This window comes from Cnephaeus nilssonii (assembly GCF_951640355.1).
Source record: "Cnephaeus nilssonii genome assembly, chromosome: 12".
Taxonomy (NCBI): Eukaryota; Metazoa; Chordata; class Mammalia; order Chiroptera; family Vespertilionidae; genus Cnephaeus; species Cnephaeus nilssonii.
The window spans coordinates 65,529,893-65,551,477 of NC_137083.1; the positions used below are offsets into that span (position 1 = coordinate 65,529,893).

Below are 21,585 nucleotides of genomic sequence, written 5' to 3' on the forward strand. Positions count from 1 at the left end.
CAAGCATCTCACTTCCTTTGTTACTTTCCCACATTCCTTCGTATTTTATTTCTCCTTCTCAGTAAACATTTCACTTTACCAATACTCTCCTCAAAGTTTAGCATTCAAAGCTGGAAATAGGGCTGCAGATATTGGCCAATTCAGAATACAAACAAAACTTGTATTTCCCTAAAATTGGACACTTTGCTTCTCTGCTGGCCGGAAAATTTCATTGTCCAGCAGGTTCTTAAATAACATAATTTTGTTCATTGTCATTTACTTGTAACATTGAGGAGATGCCTTAGGAACTTAACTCTTGTTTATATCAATTAGTCTCTGGTAAAATTGGTTTTATTGTATGTTGTTTTGCCACAGTTCCAAGAACCTGTTGATAATGTTGTTAAGAACTTACTGTATAGATATTAATTTTTATATTAATTTGTTTTTTATATTAATTTGTATACTTGGTTTTGTTTTCCTTCTCTTTTAATTCAGCTATATGATACTGCTGTCTCTTATTTTGTTTGTGGTCCAGTGCAATTCCAGGTTACTTTCACATGAGCTTCTGGCTAGACAGCGTGGCCTTCCTATCCTATTCTTAATGCAGTTGTCTGTTTGTATGGTCCCTCAGAGTAGGTTTTGTGTTCATATTTCTTGGTTTTAGCTCACAGTGTTAACCTATTGAGACCCCTTAAATCCTAAAAATCAATTTATCTGTATTAACAATCACTGTCACAACTGTATGCCCTAATTTGTTCTTCTTAGTTTCCCCCCTAATTAATTCTGTTTATTCCATTATGTAAACATATTGAATGTCTTCCATTTCCAAACACAAAGATGTTCATTTAACTTGTAAATTTTCATATGATTTATTATTTCATTAATTTCTTCATCTTACTAAATTATGAAATCTCAGATTCTGACGTTTTTGTCCATTCACCTGATGATGTCTCTTAAAAAATAAGTGATCCCTATGCCTATAGTACAAAGGGGAGAGACATGTTACATAATCATAAATATTGAACTGCATGCTATTTTTAGAGCATTCTGGTACTTTGTTTTTGTCTTTCATAAGGTTAACATGTAATAAATTGTATTTCATTAGTCAATTTTTATGTTTTCTATCAAGATCAACTCATTTTAAAGATATATTAATATTTAGTCAAAAAAATACAGTTGTTTATAAGTCATTGCCCCTATATAGGTATATTGTAATGTTCTAAAATTAGTTTAATATGTTGATATTAGAGAACAAAAAGATATAGTATGTATATGTTTTTCTTTCTCTTTTAAATTATTTCAATAAACAAAATTAACAGGTACATACTATCCGAAAACAAATTCATATCATCTCATCTATTTTTCCCTTCACTAGTATTGGGTATTGTACCCCTTCAACATGTGTTTGTGATGACATTCACTCTTGATGATGGAACAGGAGTATTGGAAGCTTATCTCATGGATTCTGTAAGTAACAGGTGGTGAAGATATTTCTAACTAAAAATAATATATTTTTAATTTTAATATATTTATTCATATCTGCTTTATTACTAACAAGATTTAAGGCAATGTAGAAAAAAATATGAGTGCATAGATCTTAAATTGTCTATGTGTTTATCTCTCTTTTGATATTATACTATAAATCTTAATGTCCAAATAATGAAAAATTGAGAAATAGGGGTTTTAGGAGAGTCATTTTTCATACCACCCAGAAATCTGTGCCAGGAGCAAAAGGCAGAGTATAGCCACATCCTCTAGGCCAGTGATGGCGAACCTATGACACGTGTGTCAGCACTGACACGCGTAGCCATTTTTGATGACACGTGGCCGCTGAGGCGGCCCCATGCCGAGGATGAAACATTTGCGAAATAATGTTTTTTCCTCAAAGTGACACACTACCCGAGTTATGCTCAGTTTTTTGGCGAAGTGTGACACACCAAGCTCAAAAGGTTGCCCATCACTGCTCTAGGCATTAACTATCAGCATTCCCTAGGCTTCTTAAGCCTCCTCATTTCATATGAGAGGAACACAATTACGTTGGTAGGGAGATAGTGACATGGGGAAAGCTTGGGAGCTTTCCACAAGACCACCCTCGTTTCCAGCAACAGTTCCACTTGTAACCTCTGACTCAGGTTACAAGTTCACAGGTCCCCAAAACCACCATTAGTTGATAATTCACTAGAAAGACCCACAGAATTTACTGAAAGCTATTTTTTTCCCTCTTCCACCTCCCCTTCCCCTCATCCCCCTGGCAGTCACCAAACTGTTGTCTATGTTCGTGAGTTTTTTATCTTTTTTTTCTTTTTTGCTCAATCTCTCCACACTCCATACCCAGCTGCACCCACCCCCACCCCATGCTATCTATGAGTCTTTTTATTTTGCTTGTTAGTTTTATTCACCATTATAGTTTACTAGAGGCCCATGCACTGGAGGGGGGGGTCCCTCAGCCCGGCCTGCCCCCTCTCACAGTCCGGGAGCCCTCAGGGGTGGGAGGCGACCCAGATATCAAGGGAAGGCGACGCCCCATCACACCTCTGCTGCTGCCACTGCTGGCAGCGCAAGCCTCGGCCAGCCCGGGTCACCTGAGCCTCGGGTGGCCCTGGGCAGCCGCCATCTGAGGCTTGCCTGTGCCTCAGGCCAGCCCTGGGTGGCTGGGAGGCTGAGGGCACTGGGGGACTCCAGAGGCAGGCACACAGAGCAGCCAGGCCCGCCTGGGGATGGGCCTGGCCTTGCCACACCGGTGGGGCTGAGGGGACTGGGTGCCGCCATCTTGTGGCTGGCTGTGGGTGCTGCCATCTTTGGGGGCGGGGCAGTCAATTAACATATTCCCTCCTTATTGTCTGTGGGCACCGCCATGTTTGCGACAGCGTGAGGGTCAATTAGCATATTCCCTCTTTATTGGATAGGATTACAGCTGAAGAATGCAGATTAAAATATCCAAGGGAAGAGGTGCATAGGGCAGAATCCAAGAAAGTTTCAAATGTGGCACTTTCATTTGTCCTCTTTCGTGTTGTAGAGACAGCAGACAGTTACTTTCTGGCAACAATGTGTAAGGGTCCATATGGAGTATTGCCAACCAGAGAAGCTCCACTGAGCCTTAGTGTCCAGAGTTTTCATTGGAGTCCCATCACATAGTCATGGACGAATGTACACGTCACTGATCTCCGTCTCCAGCCCCCTGCAGTGGTCAGGCTAATACTGCATGACACAAACTCACATTGTTAGACTATCCAGTGTGACCCCGTGTCCCCAGCAAACAAGGGCACTCCTGTCAGGCATGACATCCCAGGGTTTAAAGATGACCTCCCAGAAGCCAAGGGAGAGGCTGGTAACATTATGTTTTTACTACGCACATTGTGAGAGAATCTGGGGTAAGGTGGGGAATTTTTCTCCTGCCTAAACAGTTTGTTTATCCATTTATTAAATAAATGTTTAATGAGCACCTGCTATGTGCCAGGTACTATTCTTTGTGGTAAAGACATAGCAGTGAGCAAGACAAGCAAAATCCCTTTCCTCCTTATATTCTATTAGAAGAGGAAAAAATTAAATAAATATGTTATACCCTTAAACTTAATATTTACACATTGTAGGCACTCAATATCTGTGTTATTAAGCTGATAGTAAACCTCCCTGTTTTCTTATTAAGTCAGAGCCATTTAACTCAATTATATATCTCAAATCTGTTATTAGATTAAAGTAGTGAATCTGATTTTAGAGTTCAGACTAGCACTGTCATTTATGAATTCTGGAATCTTGATAGAGTGACATAGTCTAGATTATTTTAATTAGATAGTATTAAAATACATGGGTGGGCAAAAGTAGGTTTATAGTTCCTATGGAAAAAGATATACAGGATTATGATTATTACAGTAGCTTTATTAACTCAAAAGATTGTCAGTACAAATGTAAACTTACCTTTGCCCACCCTTTTTATATTAATTATAACATGAATTAAAGATTAATATCATTTCCTTTTTCTTCTATAATTTTTTAAGGACAAATTCTTCCATATTTCAGCATCAGAAATCCTAACCAATGATTACCTTCAGGAAAGTATGGATATGATCATGAATATGCTTTGCCCTCCAGGAAAAAAAATTGGTAAGCCGTAGTATTTGCCATTCATTCTTCTTTTAAAAATAGCACCAGCATATCTCTAATTTATGAACTTTTAGAGGTATGCAAACTTGGAAATGTGAATCCAAATAAATTACTAAGTAGTGCTTGATGAGTGTATGATCTACCTTTTGATGAAGACAGTGGCAGCTATAAAATGGGTATGAATCATAGTTCCTGAAATGAAAAGGTTTTTTAAATATTTTGAAATACAATAAAGGGGAGGCAGTTTTGAGCATAAGCACATTTGACACTCTGTTTATACATACAAATATTTTATTTGAAATTTTATTAACAGGGAGGAAATTTTTATAAGAAGCATTTTCTATAACAAACTCCATTTAGCCAGTTTAATTAATTGATAAATTTTCTATTCAGTATTAACTACTTTCAGATTTTATAGTTTTTTATTTTACTAATTATTTTTAGCAGCTTTAGTTGCTTTTGATTTAACATTTGATTCATCAACCAAATCTTCAGGTCAGATTTTGTAGATGACTATAACGAAAGCCACTGAGTGTTCCTTTTGTGGCCATTATCTGTTTTTACAGTGAAACTTGCAGATCTAAATCATATTAAGACAGTTTGACCCTTCTAATAATTTTCCATCAGTAACAAATTTTACCAGCTATAGATTTAACTGTTCATTTAACTTTCATAGTTTTTTTAAAAAAACACATTTGTTTATTGATTTCAGAGAGGGAGAGGGAGAGAAAGATAGAAACATCAATGATGAGAGACAATCATTGATCAGCTGCCTCCTGCGTAGCCCCTACTGGGGATTGAGCCCACAACCCAGGCACATGCCCTCACCAGGAACCCAACCATGACCTCCTGATTCATAGTTCAGCACTCAACCCCTGAGCCACACCCGCTGGGCTTATAGGTTATTTTTAATCAGGCTTTATTTTTCCCTGGTCAGTCTGTACATTTTATAGCAGTTCTACAAAGATAGTTTCTTATATATTTGAAACAAAGTTTAACTTACATACTTTTATTTGATGGCAGTTTTAATTTTTGTTGGCTATTTAGATTCTTTTGGATAGATTTCTGGAAATAGTTTTGCCATTTCAAAAAGCACAGGTCTGGTAGACTTCTGATACATACTTCAAAATTGCTTTTCAGTAATATTTTACCTATTTATAGTCCCTGTCCTGCTTGACACTCACCAATATTGAAGACTAGATTAAATGTCTTTCAAATTCAAATTTGAAGAAACCTTCAGAAACTTTTCTAGATGTTAGAAATAGACCTTCTGTGGTCATAACCAACGGTTGGAAATGGCATCGATGGCTGCCAGCTTTGCCTTGACTCAGTACTTGGTACCTGTAGTTTTGCCTTGATAAATGTAAGGTGTTCAGCTGATTCGAGAAATTCAGGATCGATCTGTTTCTTTGCAGTCAACCAAGAGAGTAAATAAATAAATAAGCAAAACAGATTAGTAAGCAATTATCAGGGAAAAAAGGAATAAAAATTCAGAATGAGGTAGTTTATAACATTCTCTATCAAACATTCTAAAAATCCCACAGTACTTTTTCCTGTTGTTAGAAAAAAATTTAAATTAGTCAGAATCACTGTAAAATAATAACATGAATCCAATGTGTATTTTGAAAGAGTAGATAACATTACATTTGATAAGTATATTTATTTACTTTTCTATCTTCAAATTAAATATGTTAATTTTTCTAGCTAAGCATTATGCTTAGATATGCCAGAGTTATTTGTTTAATTTTAATGAGTAAGTAACATTTTCTTTTGGATTTGTAGATACATATCCGTGGTTGGAATGCTTCATCAAGTCGTATAATGTCACAAGTGGAACGGAGCAGCAAATTTGCTATCAGATTTTTGACACCACAGTTGCAGATGATGCTATCTAATATTGACATTCAACTTAATATATGTAAACTATTGTAATTTTAAAAAACATTATTTTCTATGAGATTGCTATAAACATGTAAAAGTTTTAACTCAGTAGTTTATTTTCCATTGTAACCACTATTTAATTTTTAAAAAATAGACCTTGTGTTATCTTAACACCTTGTTGTAAGTTGAAAATGTTCCTGTTACTCCGAAATATCCAGTATGATGGCTGCTAGGGTTATAAAAGAAAGAGAGACAATGAATAAATAAAGACTTTCACTTACTCTTCGTAGACCTTTCCGAGAAGCTATTTTGTTCCCTGCATTAAAGTCACTTTCCCGTTGGTTTTGCCACTGATTTCTCTGTCATCCCCCATCCCTGGTTGAGCTGCTTTCTTGCCTAGGTTTTTAGATCAGCAGTGTTGAGTTTAGCATGGTTATAAGATTAGAAGATACCCTTGCCTGAAATCTGAGCTTTGACTGAGTTCAAGGTATGTAGTGGATAATGGTTTTGTTTTGTTTTAGTTTTGTACAAAGGGATCTGCTTAAACAAATACCCCTCAAAAAAACGCTTGTTCAAATGAGCCACGGTGTACTTTAAAGAGTGGTTTACTTCAAGTGCAAGTGGTAGAATTGCTTTCTTTGGGTGCTGATATTGACCAATTTAGGATAAATCCATTTTTTAGACCAGAATGATATGCTTTGATTGCTTATTTCTCTGTATGATATTAGAAGTCATTCTATTTCATCCCGACTTAAGTAAGTGGTCAGATTCACCTTTAGTGTATCTGGGTGCTGGGAATGTGGTGTACTTTTTTTTTTACTATGTTTATAAACTTGATTTATGAGTCTGTAACTAACCGTGTATTATGTGAACTGCCAATGTATGCTACTAAGAATAATGAGCACAATCATTACTGTCAGGAATTCTTAGATCAGATAAATTTCAACAATTGGGATATCTTTAAAACACAGAATGGGGAGGAGAAATACAGACTGCTCAACTCATTAAATAATGTTAAAACAACTGAAAAAACAAAATCATAAGTATGCAGTTTTTTTAAACTACTCTATATATTTGTATATATGTGTACATTTGTGTATATTTTTTGCTAAAGACTGAGAGATACAGATTTTTCTAGTTCAATCATGAATAAATGCACATAATTCAGCTCTTTTGTTTGTTTGCCCTATTTGAACTTAGGCATGATTTGAAGCAAAGAATCAAAGCAGGTATATCAGTACAACATATGTAGGACTCTATGCACCAGGTACTGTGCTAAGCACTTAACATGTATTTGAGTTTCACAACAACCCATTTTCCTAATAAACGAAGGCTTGATTGATGAGCTGACTTTCTCAGTTCATACCATTATTAAATGCTAGTCAGTACTCTCCAGAGGTTGCACTGTTCACTACTTGAGGATTCTGGAGCAGAAACTGGCGTGGGGTTTTCTACAAACGAGTCCTGCCTTAATCATCTGGATCATTGGGAGTGAGAGGAGTCAGTGATGTGTTTCCTTACACTCACCAAAAGGTTTTTAACATCTTATTTGCAAATAATAATTGAATATGTGATTTCCTCTGCTCATAATAACTCTGAATTCTAGTTTCTGAGCATGTTAGCACATCTCCGGAACTAACTACCCACCTTCCCTACCACCGAATTAACAGCTTGTTGAGACAATGAAAAGAGACTGATGCTGCTGTTTTGGGGATTTAAACTCTTGGTTCAAGACATAAACCTGAACAGGTAAGTTTCAGTGTTGCTGGTATGCTTGGGCTACAAAGTGGGGAGAGACATTTTCTCTGCCCGCAGGAAGCGCCGGGTCTAGAAGAGTAGGGGCAAACGGTGCCCAGGCTCAGAGTGTCAACCTGTGCTGTCTCCAGAGTAAGGAGGGAAACTATGAAGCTTCATGATGATGGGCTATTTCTCTTTTGTTTTCTTTTTCCTGGACACCCTACATTGTCATCATTAGTTTTATTTTTTAACTTCAGTTTTGAACAAGAGTTCCATCAACTCTAGTACTTACCCAGTGGTGCTGTATGTGCCTTACGCTAGACAGGAACCCGGAGTAATAGAATTCTGTTCTTGGAGCAGCAACTAGATGGTAGTCTATTGTGGCCAGATTTGAGCCCTGTCTCTTGTATTGTCCCTGTGAATACTGGTAAAGTCTTCCTGTCAGTTTTAAAATTACATAAAGTTAAGGAAGTAGTGTGTGTCCAGCCTCTACAGCTCAGTCTCTGCAGCGTCCATTGTTTTGGACACTCCTGGATTGTTCTTATGGGGAAGAGCATGCCGTTCTTAGAAGAGCCGAGGCAGTCGATTCTTCTTTATCTCGTTATGGTCATGAAATATGCACTGCTTGCAAGTTCTTCCTGTACCCGCCCCCCCTCCCCCCCACATCACACTGCTTTATTTGAGGAAGCTGCACGTGCCCAGATGCAATGCATCATTCCCTGTTGTTGTTTTTTAACCCCTGGTCTCATGCTGTACATCCGGGGTTGTTTCTAAGTGAATATAGAAAAACTGGTGTTGATGGAAGTGAGGAAGCTGACCACATCCCTGTCCACCTGAGAAAGCAGTCTCCACATCATGGGGCAGTGGCTGCCCAGTTTTGTGACTCAGGGTAGATCCTGGGCTCTAGCCACTTGCAGATCACAGGAGTGGGCCACAATCTTCTCACATCATCTGTTTCCACAGTCAAAGCATGAGTTTGTCAAGCGTGTGATTCTCAATCCAGCCAATTCTCCTCTACACTTTCTGGAAGCTTTCCTTGGTATCTGGGGGGAAAGCTACATTCTTCTGATTATTTCAGTGGTTTGAATTTGCCCATGCATTTCATCAAGTTTTTCTTTCATCCAGAATATTTTTAATAAAAGTAAGAATTAGAAACAACATAAAGTATGTAAAGTTGAATTAATTGCTGTTCTAATTAGTACCACAGAGGAAACTACTTTTCAGTTTGGTATATAGTTTTCCAGACTGTTTTCCATTGTAAAAAAAAATAAAATTATATAAAATATATAAGGAACTCATACAATTTAACAAAAGGAAGACAATCCAATGAAAAAATGGGCAAAGGACCTAAATAGACAGTTGTCTAAAGTGGACATACAGAAGGCCAAGAGACATATAAAAATATTTTCAAAGGCACTAATCATCTGAGAGATGAAAATTAAAATGACAATGACATTCACACCTGTCAGAATGGCTACCATCAAATCAACAAGTGCTGGAGAGAATGCGGAGAAAAAGGAACCCTCCTTCACTGCTGGTGGGAATGCAGACTGCTGCAGCCTCTGTGGAGAACAGTATGGAGTTTCCCATTTGACCCAGTAGTCCCACTTCTAGGAATATATCCCAAGAAGCTAGAAACATCAATCAGAAAGGATATATGCACCCCTATGTTCATAGCAGCACAATTCACCATAGCTAAGATTTGGAAACAGCCTAAGTGCCCATCAGCAGATGAGTGGATTAAAAAACTGTGGTACATCTACACAATGGAATACTATATAGCTGTAAAAATATAACTTACCATTTGCAACAGCATGGATGGACCTGGAGAGTATTATGCTAAATGAAATAAGCCAGTCAGAGAAAAACAAGTATCACATGATATCACACATATGTGGAATGCAATGAACAAAATAAACTGATGAACAAAATAGATCCAGAGACGTAGAAGCATAGAACAGACTGACAACTTTTAGAGGGAAGGTGGGGAGTGATTAACTGGGGAACTTATATGCATATAATCATACCCATGGACACAGACAATAGAGTGGTGAAGGCCTGGGAGGGGTGGGTACCGTGTGAAAGGGGTCAATGAGAAAAAAACAAACAAGGGGGACATCTGTAATACTTCCAACAATAAAGATAAATTTAAAAATTGTTTTAAAAATAGCATCACTATAAATACATAAACTAGCATAACGCTGTAAATATATTTCTGCAACTTGCTTTTGTCTTTTTATGGAGTAGACATTTTTTTATGTCAATACTCATAGAGTAAGGGTTCTATTTCTTATTCTGCCAATACACTGTTGTAAGGATGTATTCCTATTACCTCTTTTGTTAACTTTATTACTTTATAGTTATTCATAATATTATGTTATTATTATTTTAGTCTGTATTTTAACTGGTAGTTTCCCCCCACCCCCTCCCCCCTTTAAATAAACCTGGAGCCCCTGGGATCTGATTTCAGAATATTTTCTGGAGGTTTTCAGGTGATCAGAATTTTGAAAGCCTGTCCAGACTTTCTAATACATATCAGAATTCTGCCATGACATAGTTACCTTGAAATATTCTTTCATAGTTTAAAGAGCTCATTGTAAAAAGAATTATGTTAATGTCAGGAAGAAAAATGCCTTCTGTAATACTTTTACTATGAAATTTAGGCTCTGTGAAGGCAGTCAGGTCACTGAAGTTCTAGAACATCATTTTAGGGGAAGTAAAATTATCTCTTCCTGTACCCTCCCCTCAGGATCTCTGGATAGTGTCGAAGCCTCCTACACCCCAGGAAAACGGAGACCTAGTCAGCCAGTAAAACCTGGGAACAGTGATCTCTTCCCTCTGCTACTTGGAAATGGGGTTGGGACGCCCCAGTGTGCTCTGGTATGTGAGATTCTGTCTTCTTTTGGCAGCCAGGCAATGAATCGGTAGCACCCTGCAATCTTGTCATTTGAGCTGTTAGGAAATGGGAGATCACTTGCAGTTTCAAAGTGATGATCCTCTTACATGGAGATGAATGTCCCTTCCATTCAGGACTGCATTTGATGGGTTGAGACGTGCTAGGCATCAATTACATGACAAGGATAATGCATCGATGTCTATGGGAGCTCTCCCTCAGATGTGCCAGTTGATGAAACATGGACAGTTCAGAAACTCCTCTGCTATTTTTAGACAATAGCAACATCATAATTTCTATTTTTCCCCCCTGGAATCTAGGCCTGAAAGTCACATTGGGAGGTGTGTATGTGTGAGTGCGTGTGTGCGTGTGTGCGCGTGTGTGTGTGTGTGTGTGTGTGTGTGTGTGGCTTGCTTTTATTCTCTGTTTTGAGTTTACTTTGCAGGGTACTATATTGCAATTTACTTGACAGTCTAGTCATCAACTGCCAAAGAAAGACATTTTTTAACTGTGTGAAAAGTTTCTTTTATTTCAGCTATTTGTTTACAATGTTTTGATGATTTGGAGCATGTATTCACTGAAAACCTATTTATCATCTCTTCATAAAATATCCCATCAAATATTGTAGTTCTGAACAAGTACTTTTTCATATCTAATCTTCAAGTTCAAGTATATACCTTCTTTTTTTTCCTACATGTTTAGAATGATTTTTTCCCTTTGAAATGTGAACTCCCACATAAAAGCCAACTTGTCATTACATATAACTCTATTCAGCAGATTTTTGTCCTCCATTGGAGGGCAGAGTCTTTCTAGAATTTAAAATCTCTTGCCTAGCTTAATGACCTCTTAAATGACTTTCTGTCCCACTTTCTGTCCCAAGCTTCTGTAACAGTTAATAGGAAAGGTAACACACTTTACAAAATCCAACTTGTGGAGTCAGATGAAAATACAGCTTGCATTAGATAGGCATCGCTGTGATTTGATTTTATTGGATAAGAAATGCTATGTGTTTATTCCCCATTAGATAAGGTTCTAGAATGATAAACTTGTTCTTAAGTTTTGGAATAATTGACAAATATTTCTGTACAATGACCAAAACTTTAAATGGGGGTTAAGATAAAGAACACAGAATACAAAATTGGTATTTAAAAGCCTGCTTATACATTTGTATTCACTTATTCATACAGTGTCTCTCCAAGAGAGATTTGATGTGGTTTACAATAAAAGACACAACCTTTAAAAAATGGGGCAAGAAGACAGGCGCTAAATAAAGAAAAGACTGTTAAAAACAACTCAATATTCCTAACCTACAGGTTTTGAACAAAACTTATGCATGAAAATGCAACAGTTTACATTGCTGTTATCAAATAGCAAAAGTTAGATCATGTTATTCAAAAAGGCAAACCTTTTATTTATGTCATTATTAGGAGTAACAAGGTGAATTTTTTCATTAACCCACTAAACAATGATTTTTGTGATTGATAGCAGTCATTTTAAAATGCAGCAACTTGATCCGGAGTGGTGGGAGGCCGCCCTGCAGGTGGGAGAAAGGAAGCAGGGAGTTCTCAGCTGGCCGTCCACCTTCGGCTCTTCTTTGAGGTACTTTTTTGCTTGGGTTTCATTAATGATCAAAGTATTTCAAATACCTCTGCTTATGCAAGAATTATTAGGAGCCTTAATGCATTACAACCGGAGAAAATTAAAAAGTCAATTCTCTTCTGGTATACATACCACTGCAAAAATTAGCTCTTCTTACCTTTTCCTTTTCAGACACAGGTAATGAAGTAACAGAAAGGTCCTGTGTTCAGTGTTTCATGTCAGGTAGGAAGTGGGTCTTAACGAATCAGTCCCTGGAAGATCTGTGCTGTAGCATCACTTTCCGTGCCCCAGAGAAGGTGTGGCTTTCTCACGAGTAAAACAAGGTTCACACGGTGCCCACCTGGGAATTTGCTGGGAGAATATTTCACCTACACCGGGTTTGCTGAACTCTGAATGCCCCAATGTTGGATCTTATCCTTGATTCCTTTCATGCATACCTCATTTGAGAAATCGTGGTGGCTTGCTCTCTAATATATATCCAACATTTGACTATTGTGTACTCCTTCTTCTCTTGCCTGGACCAGAGCCATAGCTCCCCAAATGCCCTTCCTGCTTCCACATTGCCCCACACAGTGCACCCTCCATACAGCAGCCAGGCTAGGCTGATCCGTCAAAATGAAAGGCAGACACTGTCGTTTTCCAATGTTTCTAATGTCACACAGAGTGAAACCATGGCCTTCACTCCCCAATGTGATCCATTTCCTTACTGCCCCTCTCACTTCTATTACTATCACTCTCTCCTCTCACTCCCCTCCAAACACCGGTCTCCTTGTTTTTTCAGCACACCAGGCAAACTTTCCCTTCAAGGACTTTGTCTTGGTCTTACTTTAGTCTGAGCATGGTTGAGCTGTTGCAGGTTCCCTGGGTGACTGTCTCACATCCCCTGTTCCAAAGTGACCTCATCAGAAAGGCAGCCTCTGACCATATAAAAGACCAGTCTACCCTATCACGCTTCATCCCACCCCTGACACAATTTTTCCCTTGCACTTACCCACCTGACATCCATTTATTTGTTCATACTCTGTTTCCTTTCCCCAACAGAGCATGAGCTCCTTAGAGGCAGGGCGTCTTATTTGTTCACGGCTGTTGACCCAGTGCCTAGAAGTTCCTGGCGTATAATAGGTGCTCAGCAATATTTTTAGAATGGATAAAATATTTGAGAATTCTAGAATTTATTGGCACCTAAAGTGATATTAGCCCTTAAAGTGATTTCCAGGACCCAGAAATCTGCATCTAAACAAAACCTAGGTGTGTGTGTGTTTTTATTGATTTTAGAGAGGAAGAAGAAGGGAAGGAGAGAGAGGGAAAGGGAGAGAGACATCTATTTGTTGTTCCACTTATTTATGTATTCCTTAGTTGCTTCTTGTATGTGTCCTGACCAGGGATGGAACCTGTAACCTTGGTGAATTGGGATGATGCTTTAATGAACTGAGCTACCTGGCCAGGGCCCAAACCTAGGTATTTTAAAAAAAAAATTGAACTGAATCTGTGGGGCTGAGGCTCAGTAATTTAAATGTTTAATAATCTCCCAGATGATTACTTTTAGGTAAAAGATTTAGAACCAGTGTTTTCAAAATAGTTCAAGGTATGGAGTCTGCATCTCCTTTCTTCCTTAATTTTACCTGCCTGGCCCTGAAAGCATTTGGGTTGAAGCACCTTGACCTATAACATGAAATAGTCAGTGGTCTAAACCCTGGGAACAGCTTGACTAAGTGGCAAGGGGAGGAAAACAGCACAGGGCGCAAGCACTGAGAAAGAGAGAAAATATTTTGTCTGATTGAAAACAACTCTAAAGTGATGGTGGAAAAGAAGAAGAAGTCAAGTCAATATTATGGGGACAGTTTTTTTGTAACGTAGTCTGTAAAAGTCTCTTCAGTTTCTTCATTTGAGTCACGTACAACTAGAATGCAAATAACTCGGTGGATTTCCCAATGTTTTTATCACTCAAGAATGGTTATATTTAATAAGTCATCCCCTTTCTATTTATTAGTTGTTTTCAGAGTCATCAAGAAAGTTTCTTAATATTTGGTAGCACCTAATTTTGGAATGAGCTATATGGCTCCATGTACCTGTCTCTTCTTGTTATACTAGAGATTTAAACAAAGAATAAGGATGTAATACACCACTAGTGTTCAGTCCCTGTGGTTTTAGTTATATCTAAATGCAAATCAAAATGCATTTTTTATGCCAGGATATTTGGTGAGCTATTTTAATGCTTATTTTATGGTTCCACAGACCGTAACTGACACCTATTCAAAATCATTGAATTTCCAATATTGAATGTGCAAAATTACTTTCTACTCTAAGATCACCAAAAGGGAATGTGACACATATCATAATCTAAATGCCTCCGAAAATAAGATTTGGTTCTTATAGAAATAACACAGATGAGGTACTTAAAATTTACCTAAACCTGGCTTCCAGGTATTCTTGTCTTTATGACACAACACTCGGTTATCCTAAGACCGTGATAAAACAGATCTTTCAGAACCAGACCACACCTGAAGGAACATGGCAGAGGAGGTGAAACTACAATTCAGTTCCTTCCCTTAAAAGGAAAGCCATCCATGACAGGATTCCCCCGGAGCCACTCTTAATAAATCAAAGCTTTTTGAAAAGCTAATATCCACTTCAGACTTGCCTTAATCTGGCTCTTTACCAGAAATTCCTCTCTGCCAAAAGAACACCTCATAAGAGATTGAACTTGGAAGAGCTTCCTTCGTTGGTTCAAGGCCTTGGGCCTTCATACAATGCAAACAAGTCTGGAAGAAAGGCAATACTTTATGTTGTTATAAATATTTAAAGTTAGTGTAGAATCTTAAGTGGCGTTTGACTGAAGATAGAAGATTGTCCAGGCTTTCCAAGTACGAGAATAAGAGGCCACATTGCACAACTCCAGGGATCACCTCCCACAGACGGCAGGGGCGTGGCACCAGCCTCAACGAAGAAGTTTGGAAGTGGAGGCCGGTCTAGAAGAAGAGGTTGCTGCGCCCACCTCTCCCCGACTGGGAGTCAGGACACTTGAATCCAGTTCGAGCCTTCACGCACTCTGATCCCGTTCAGTACGTGTGTCCACACATTTTTTCAACAAGCACATTTCCAGAGCACTGTGATGAAAACTGGGAATGCAGCAAAAACAAGACAGCCCCCTCCCTCAAAATCATACCCAGGCCAAAATACAGGCAGAGCCCGACTGAATGCGAGCAGTTTCAGATTTTTGAACCTGTGTACACTTTTCCAAATCCTGTGAGGATCGTGTATCAACTCATATTCAAACTAAAGCATAAACACGTTTTTGTAACTTCACTCACTTTACTCTGCTTAGACGAGGAGAAACCCTAGCAGAATAAAAGTGTCTTTCTTAAACAGCTTGAGAAAAATAGTCTCATGACATCACAGCATTATGGTAATCTTCTCAACATGTTCCTCCTCTCTGGGATAAGGGGGAAACTAATAAAAAGAGCACACTATTTTGGGGTATTTCCATTTTGCAACTTAGAGAGGTATTCTTTTAAAATGTAATCAAATGTCTCCAGGCCACCTACCGCATTTCTGTGAAGCCGAGGCTGTGTGGAAGGTGGAGGCTCTTTCAGAAATGCCAGCGTCCATTGGGGCCAGCAGGACATCATAAGGCAAGTCATGGGAGATTCGCTGTGAGCCAGGCTCCTGTGTCCCTACATGTCACCTTCCACCGTGTTGGGAAGCTCTCACAGACACCCCTGATGCTCACCATATGGGGAGCCCAGGGATCTGATTTGGTGCTAAAACCACAGTAAGTATGACACATCCTCCAGATTTAACATGTCCTGGTTTATCATGTGCACAAAAATAGTGCCCTATCTTAGGTAATTATCCCTGCCAATCAAAACAAAGAAAATAATACTGAGGAAATAGTATGCACCTCTAAATTCATCCCTTTCCTCTTTGTCTGCACCCAGAATACCCAAGAGGGCTCTAAATCCTTGCCTGATAGACCCCATTTCAAGAATAGACCTTCCTTTAAAGATGGAGAGGACTGAAACAAAAAAGGTCATTTTGAACTTATAAAAATACAATTCAATTCACAAGAAAAATACAGATATTTTCTTCTTAAAAGCAATGCAAACAAAGTAGGAAATTTTAGAAATATTTTTCCCACTTCTTTCCATAAATATGTACAGCTGTTACAAGCTGTCAGAGCGGAGAGGGCGTTGCAAGGTTGGGTGAAAAATGTGAAGGGATTAAGCAAAAAAAAAAAAACCATACCCAAACATCAAAACTCATAGACACAGACAATTGTATGGTGATTATCAGATGGAGGGGGGGGGCGGGGTGAGGGAGATAGAAGAGGGTAAAGGCGGGATAAGTGGTGTTGGAAGGAGATGACTTGTGGTGGTGAACACACAACACAATATACAATTGATGTAGTATAGAATTGTATACCTGAAACCTACATAATTTTATTAACCAATAGATTCAATAAAAAAAGAAAACAAAAGAGTAGATTAAACTAATAATTCTCATGTTCAAAAGATAAAATACAGTTGGGGGCGGGGAGAATGGGAAAGTTGTTTAATAGGTAGAGTTTCCGTTTTGTAAGATTGAAAAGAATTCTGGAAATTGGTAGGACAATGTGAATGTACTTAACACTATTGAACTATAAAGTTATAAGTGGTTAAAATAGTAAAAAGAACAACTAGAAATTATATGCAAAGAACTTATTCAAAATCACCTAAAACATCTATTTTTATTAACGCCCTCCCTCCTTGTACTTAAACATATGGCAGCATTTGGAATCAAAGGGTGTGGGCTCAAACATTGACTCTTTAAATTCTATTAGTCCAGTGTTCTTCAAAATGTTTGGTACCTGCAGCTGTAACAACGAGGAAAAAAATATTCTAAGGTATTTGTTCTTGGAGCAGTTGATATGAAAATTAAATGGAGTAAAATATTAAAAAATGCCTATCCCAAGTGGGATACTAAATATGTCGTAGGCAGCTACACAGGCGTAAGCAGAGCAGGAACGATGGGCCAGGTGCAGAGTCACCAGGGCGGAGAGGCCTGGTGCCTAGCAATGGGCAAGACTACAAGCCCTTGCATGACCACTCCCTGAGGCATTAACCTCTGGAGGTGCCATCTAGACTTCAGCTGTGTCTCAGCTCCAGGCCCAGAGAAGCAGCAAAATCAGACAGGATGAGTCATGACTGACATCAGGACCAGCTGCAATGAGTAATGAGCCCCCTGGCACTGACCAATCAGTGAAGACCAGGACCCTGAGGAGACACAAGGGGAAAGCTGATGAGTATTCTATTGAGATCCTCCCCTGAGACCTCAGATAAAAGCTCCCTCTATGGAGCAGGCCTGTGTGTTTCCCCACCCTCAGAGTGAGTTTCTCTCTCTCTCTCTCTCTCTCTCTCTCTCTCTCTCTCTCTCTCTCTCTCTCTCTCTTTCTCCCTCCCACCCCCCCCAGCATGCTCAGACTTCTCCCTCTTTGGTCTCCCAAGGCAGGTATCTCTCTCCTAAGCTCCAAGGGCCCTTCTCCTGCCTCTGTAACTTGTTTCCTGAGCCCGTTTCTTCTACAGCTCGCTTCTACCTCTGTGGCTATCTACATAAACTTTCTCTTATACTTTGAGTCTTGGCTCTGAATTCCTGGTTCATTTTCATCTCCGCTTTATAATTCAATTTCTTTAATATACATTTTAAGTTTGTCATCCTGCATTTTCTAACACTTTTTCCATTCTCTACTGTATACCTGGCTGTCTCACTGAAGCCCTATTATTTGTTAAATTAGTCTCTGCCCAGAGCCTGCCCAAATCTACTTATCTTCTTCACAGCTACCCTCTTTTGACATCCTGTTGTCTCTCACACCAAAAGCTAGTCGTTTTCCTTCTCGAACTGTTCCTTGGCATTACGGGTGCTATCCTGGATCTTGTAACTCCACCTTTAGTTCCACACCAAATTCATTAACCAGTAGTACCCAGGAAATGACAAGGAACTGTGGGAGAAAGCATTGTTGTTAGTCTATCTTATAGTCTGAGATGTACAGTGTAGTGGTCAGTGCAAGGAGTCTGGGACCAGACCTTGATTGAAAACATAGCTCTCCTCTTCTTGGCAGTGTGGTCTGGTCAAGTTATTTCATTCCTTTGGCCTCAGTTTGGTTCAATTTCCTTCAATTCCCAAACATTTAAAGAGAATAATGAATGTAATGCAATTAGCACACTGCCTAGTACAGAACAGTAGCTAACATTTAACTTCTGTTTAATCATATTAACTTGAGGATCTTCCAAATGCAAATTACTTTAATTACTTTGTGTTTGCTTTTAATCTCACACCTTTTCATAGAAACTGCTTTTTAAATTTTTATTGATTTTAGAGAGAAAGAGGAAGAAAAACATTAATTAAAAATCTCTTTCTTCTGCTTATTTATACATTCATTTGTTGATTCTTGTATGTAACCTAACCAGGGATTGAACCTGCAATCTTGACGTATTAGGACTATGCTCTAACCAACTGAGCTACCTGGCCAGGACACAACACCTTTCTTTTATTCAGAATCTTGTAAAGTTTCTAACAAAAGTTGAACTTTCATGATTGAGGTTCAGAAACAGGAGTCCATTTTTAAATATTTATGAACAGAAATTCTGTCTCAGAATGGCCATTTAAATGTACCCATTTTAATCCTGAACACATATCTAAAAATTATATTTACTGGAATGGATATTATAACAATGTTGTGATGGAGGTGGCAGGTGAGGTTTTGAGTATGAGTGTTTTCTGACTCCCTGCATTTTGAATATTTTATTTTATATCACCTGTTATCAACAAGCAAAAAATTATCTGGCAAGTATTAATTAAAACTCTCTTGACCTTCAATATATCTACAGGTAAAGCAGATCTTCCTGTGGTTTGAGTCACTTTCATTACAAGGCTAACGCTTTAAATTTTAATATTTGGCATGCATACTTTTGTCAAAATTTATTTTAACTCATACATAAACATGTAATTTGCATGTTGATTAACTGCCACAATTTTCTCTGTAACAATTTCAGATTGGAAGTGCACATAATTCACAACTGAACAGATTTCTATTAATTCCAAAACCTCATATGAAATAATATTTGTTTTTCTGAAGAAAATCTGTAGCCCATGAGCAAGTTATACACTTTGTTTATACATGCAATCTATGGTTGATGTTTTAATTATACATTTATTTATACATGAAACCTGGGTTTCCGAATGAAGGGCTATCAATCCAGGAAAGATCTAGCCAGACTCCACGTGATCGAATGGAACAGATTGGCTGCGGGAGGCAGTTATGAGCCCACCCAGGCATGACCTTCTGCGAGGCGGCGAGGGAGCTCCTCACCTAACCCTCCCGGAAAAAATCAGGCGTGAGAAGCCAAGCCGGTCAGAAGAAACACCCCACATGCTCAGTAGCATCAGGGCAATGCCATTATTTGGAGACCTTGAGAAATATGATTAGGCCTAACACAGCTGGGGACGGGAGGACCTTTCACAGCTGTGTGGAGGTTTTCAGAGATTCTGGGTAGTTTCAGAGAAGACTAAAGTTTCAGTGCCCACTCAGACTGAAAAAAGGAGGGCTTTCCATTCAGCTCACCCATGTGCACTCCCAGCCCACAATCTTTTTTTTTTTTTTTTAACACATTTTTATTGATTTCAGAAATGAAAGGAGAGGAAGAGAGAGAGAGAGAGAAACATTGATGATGAGAGAGAATCATTGATTGGCTGCCTCCTGCACGCCCCCTACTGGGGATCAAGCCCACAACCCAGGCACGTGCCCTTGACCAGAATCAAACCTGGGACTCTTCAGTTCACAGGCCGACGCTCTATCCACTGAGCCAAACCAGCTAGGGCCCAGCCCACAATCAGTGTGCTGGACTCAAACTAGACGGACTGGGCAAGTGCCTTCTGACTAGATTCCCCGGGTAATTAGGGCTGCTGGGTTAGGACAGCTTTACTCCTGGGTAAGGTTCTAGAAAGTGGAGGAGGCCATAAGCCTGAAAATAAAGTAGATTTTAACTTTGGAGTCTGGATTTTCCCCTTCACATATCCTTTGAGCGTTCTGAAATACGAAGTTCAAGTTGGTGATCTTTGGAGGGCTGAAGCTTTGAACTGCCACTGCTCTCTTTAAGGAAGGATTTTAGGGACATATTTTTGGAACGCAACACTTAGAATCTTCCTGCATTCCTTTTGTTCTGTTTTAATTTGTACAATGATGGTCATGAGCCTCCCTTCTTTACTTAGAGCATTACTGATAGCTTGGAAACATTTGTTTTAATTAACAAAGAGAGTGAGGATTGTACACTCCCAGGCCTTAAGACCGAGTCTCTACAGTAACTATATTGATAACTTCTAGGCTCTTGTCCTTCTGAGTTAGTTTTATGTGTTATACATTCTAGAGGCTTTGAGGTACTCATCTTATCATCCCAGTCACTGTCATTAGTTCCCAAAGTGGAAGCATCATGTTCTTGCTTTTAGCAAGTCAACGGACATTTAGTTTCAGCAGAGGACTGAACATCAAAACCAGGGTGATACTGAAGTGTAGCAGGATGAATTCAATAGTTCACATAAAATTTCTCCTCAGAAATAAAAAAACATCTGCAAACAGAGGTTACCATGTAGAAAAGACATATTTCAATAGGTTTCTAACTTTCATAAAATAGTGCAAGGGGGTGTTATAGGATGTCCCCAAAAGGTATACACACACTTTGAATAATTATAAAGGCAGTGCTTATTAAAATACATTTCATTTTCAAAATTGAGCTTTCAGCTGTTAATGTGTGTGTATATATATATTTGGGGCACCCTGTATATTTTCAAGAAAAATGAGGAAAATGGAAACCAAATGGCACTTAATTGGAAAATTGACATCTAGCTATTCTTCAACTAAAATCTTCAGCAAAGGAGGCAATCTGAGTCCTAGAGGAAAAAGCAGGACAGGAGGACACATGGGTCCCTGGTTCTACCACTAAGTAGCGGCCACAGTGCAATGCTTATGTCTTACTGAGTCTCAGCTATAGAGTGCAGATGGAAAAGATGGAAAAGTCATTTGAGAAGTCAGAATGATCCATACAGATGGTATTGACTAGAAAAAAACACACAACAAAAGCATATATTTCATGTATATGCACCTACTAGAAACCCGTTGCACGAAGTTTCGTGCAATAGACTTTCACCTGGCTGCCGGCAACAGTTTTCCTCTGGCCACCCGCCGATCAGAGCGCCTCCCACCAGCGCGATCGGCTACCCCGAGAGGAACTCCGATCGAGAGGCGCTCCGATCGGCTGGTGGCCAGAGGAAAACTGGTGCTGGCGGAAAACTGCTGCCAGCAGCCACGCAATCGGCCACCACCAGCGTCTTCCGCCGGCCCCGTGGGTCCTTCCGCAGCGTTGGCC

The 21,585-nt window shown here is 39.1% G+C and overlaps 1 protein-coding gene across 5 annotated transcripts in view; it reads left to right on the forward strand.

The window, feature by feature from the left end:
- The window catches only part of POT1 (protection of telomeres 1), a 72,662-nt gene extending 65,054 nt beyond the window's left edge, over window positions 1-7,608 (forward strand). For all 5 annotated transcript variants that reach the window (XM_079785641.1, XM_079785644.1, XM_079785642.1 and 2 more), the window contains 3 exons: window positions 1,355-1,446; window positions 3,975-4,080; window positions 5,863-7,608. In XM_079785641.1, coding sequence (XP_079641767.1) covers window positions 1,355-1,446; window positions 3,975-4,080; window positions 5,863-5,975 — 311 coding nt within the window. In that variant the 3' untranslated portion in view covers window positions 5,976-7,608. The remainder of the gene's footprint in view (window positions 1-1,354; window positions 1,447-3,974; window positions 4,081-5,862) is intronic.
- Window positions 7,609-21,585: the final 13,977 nt, after the last annotated feature.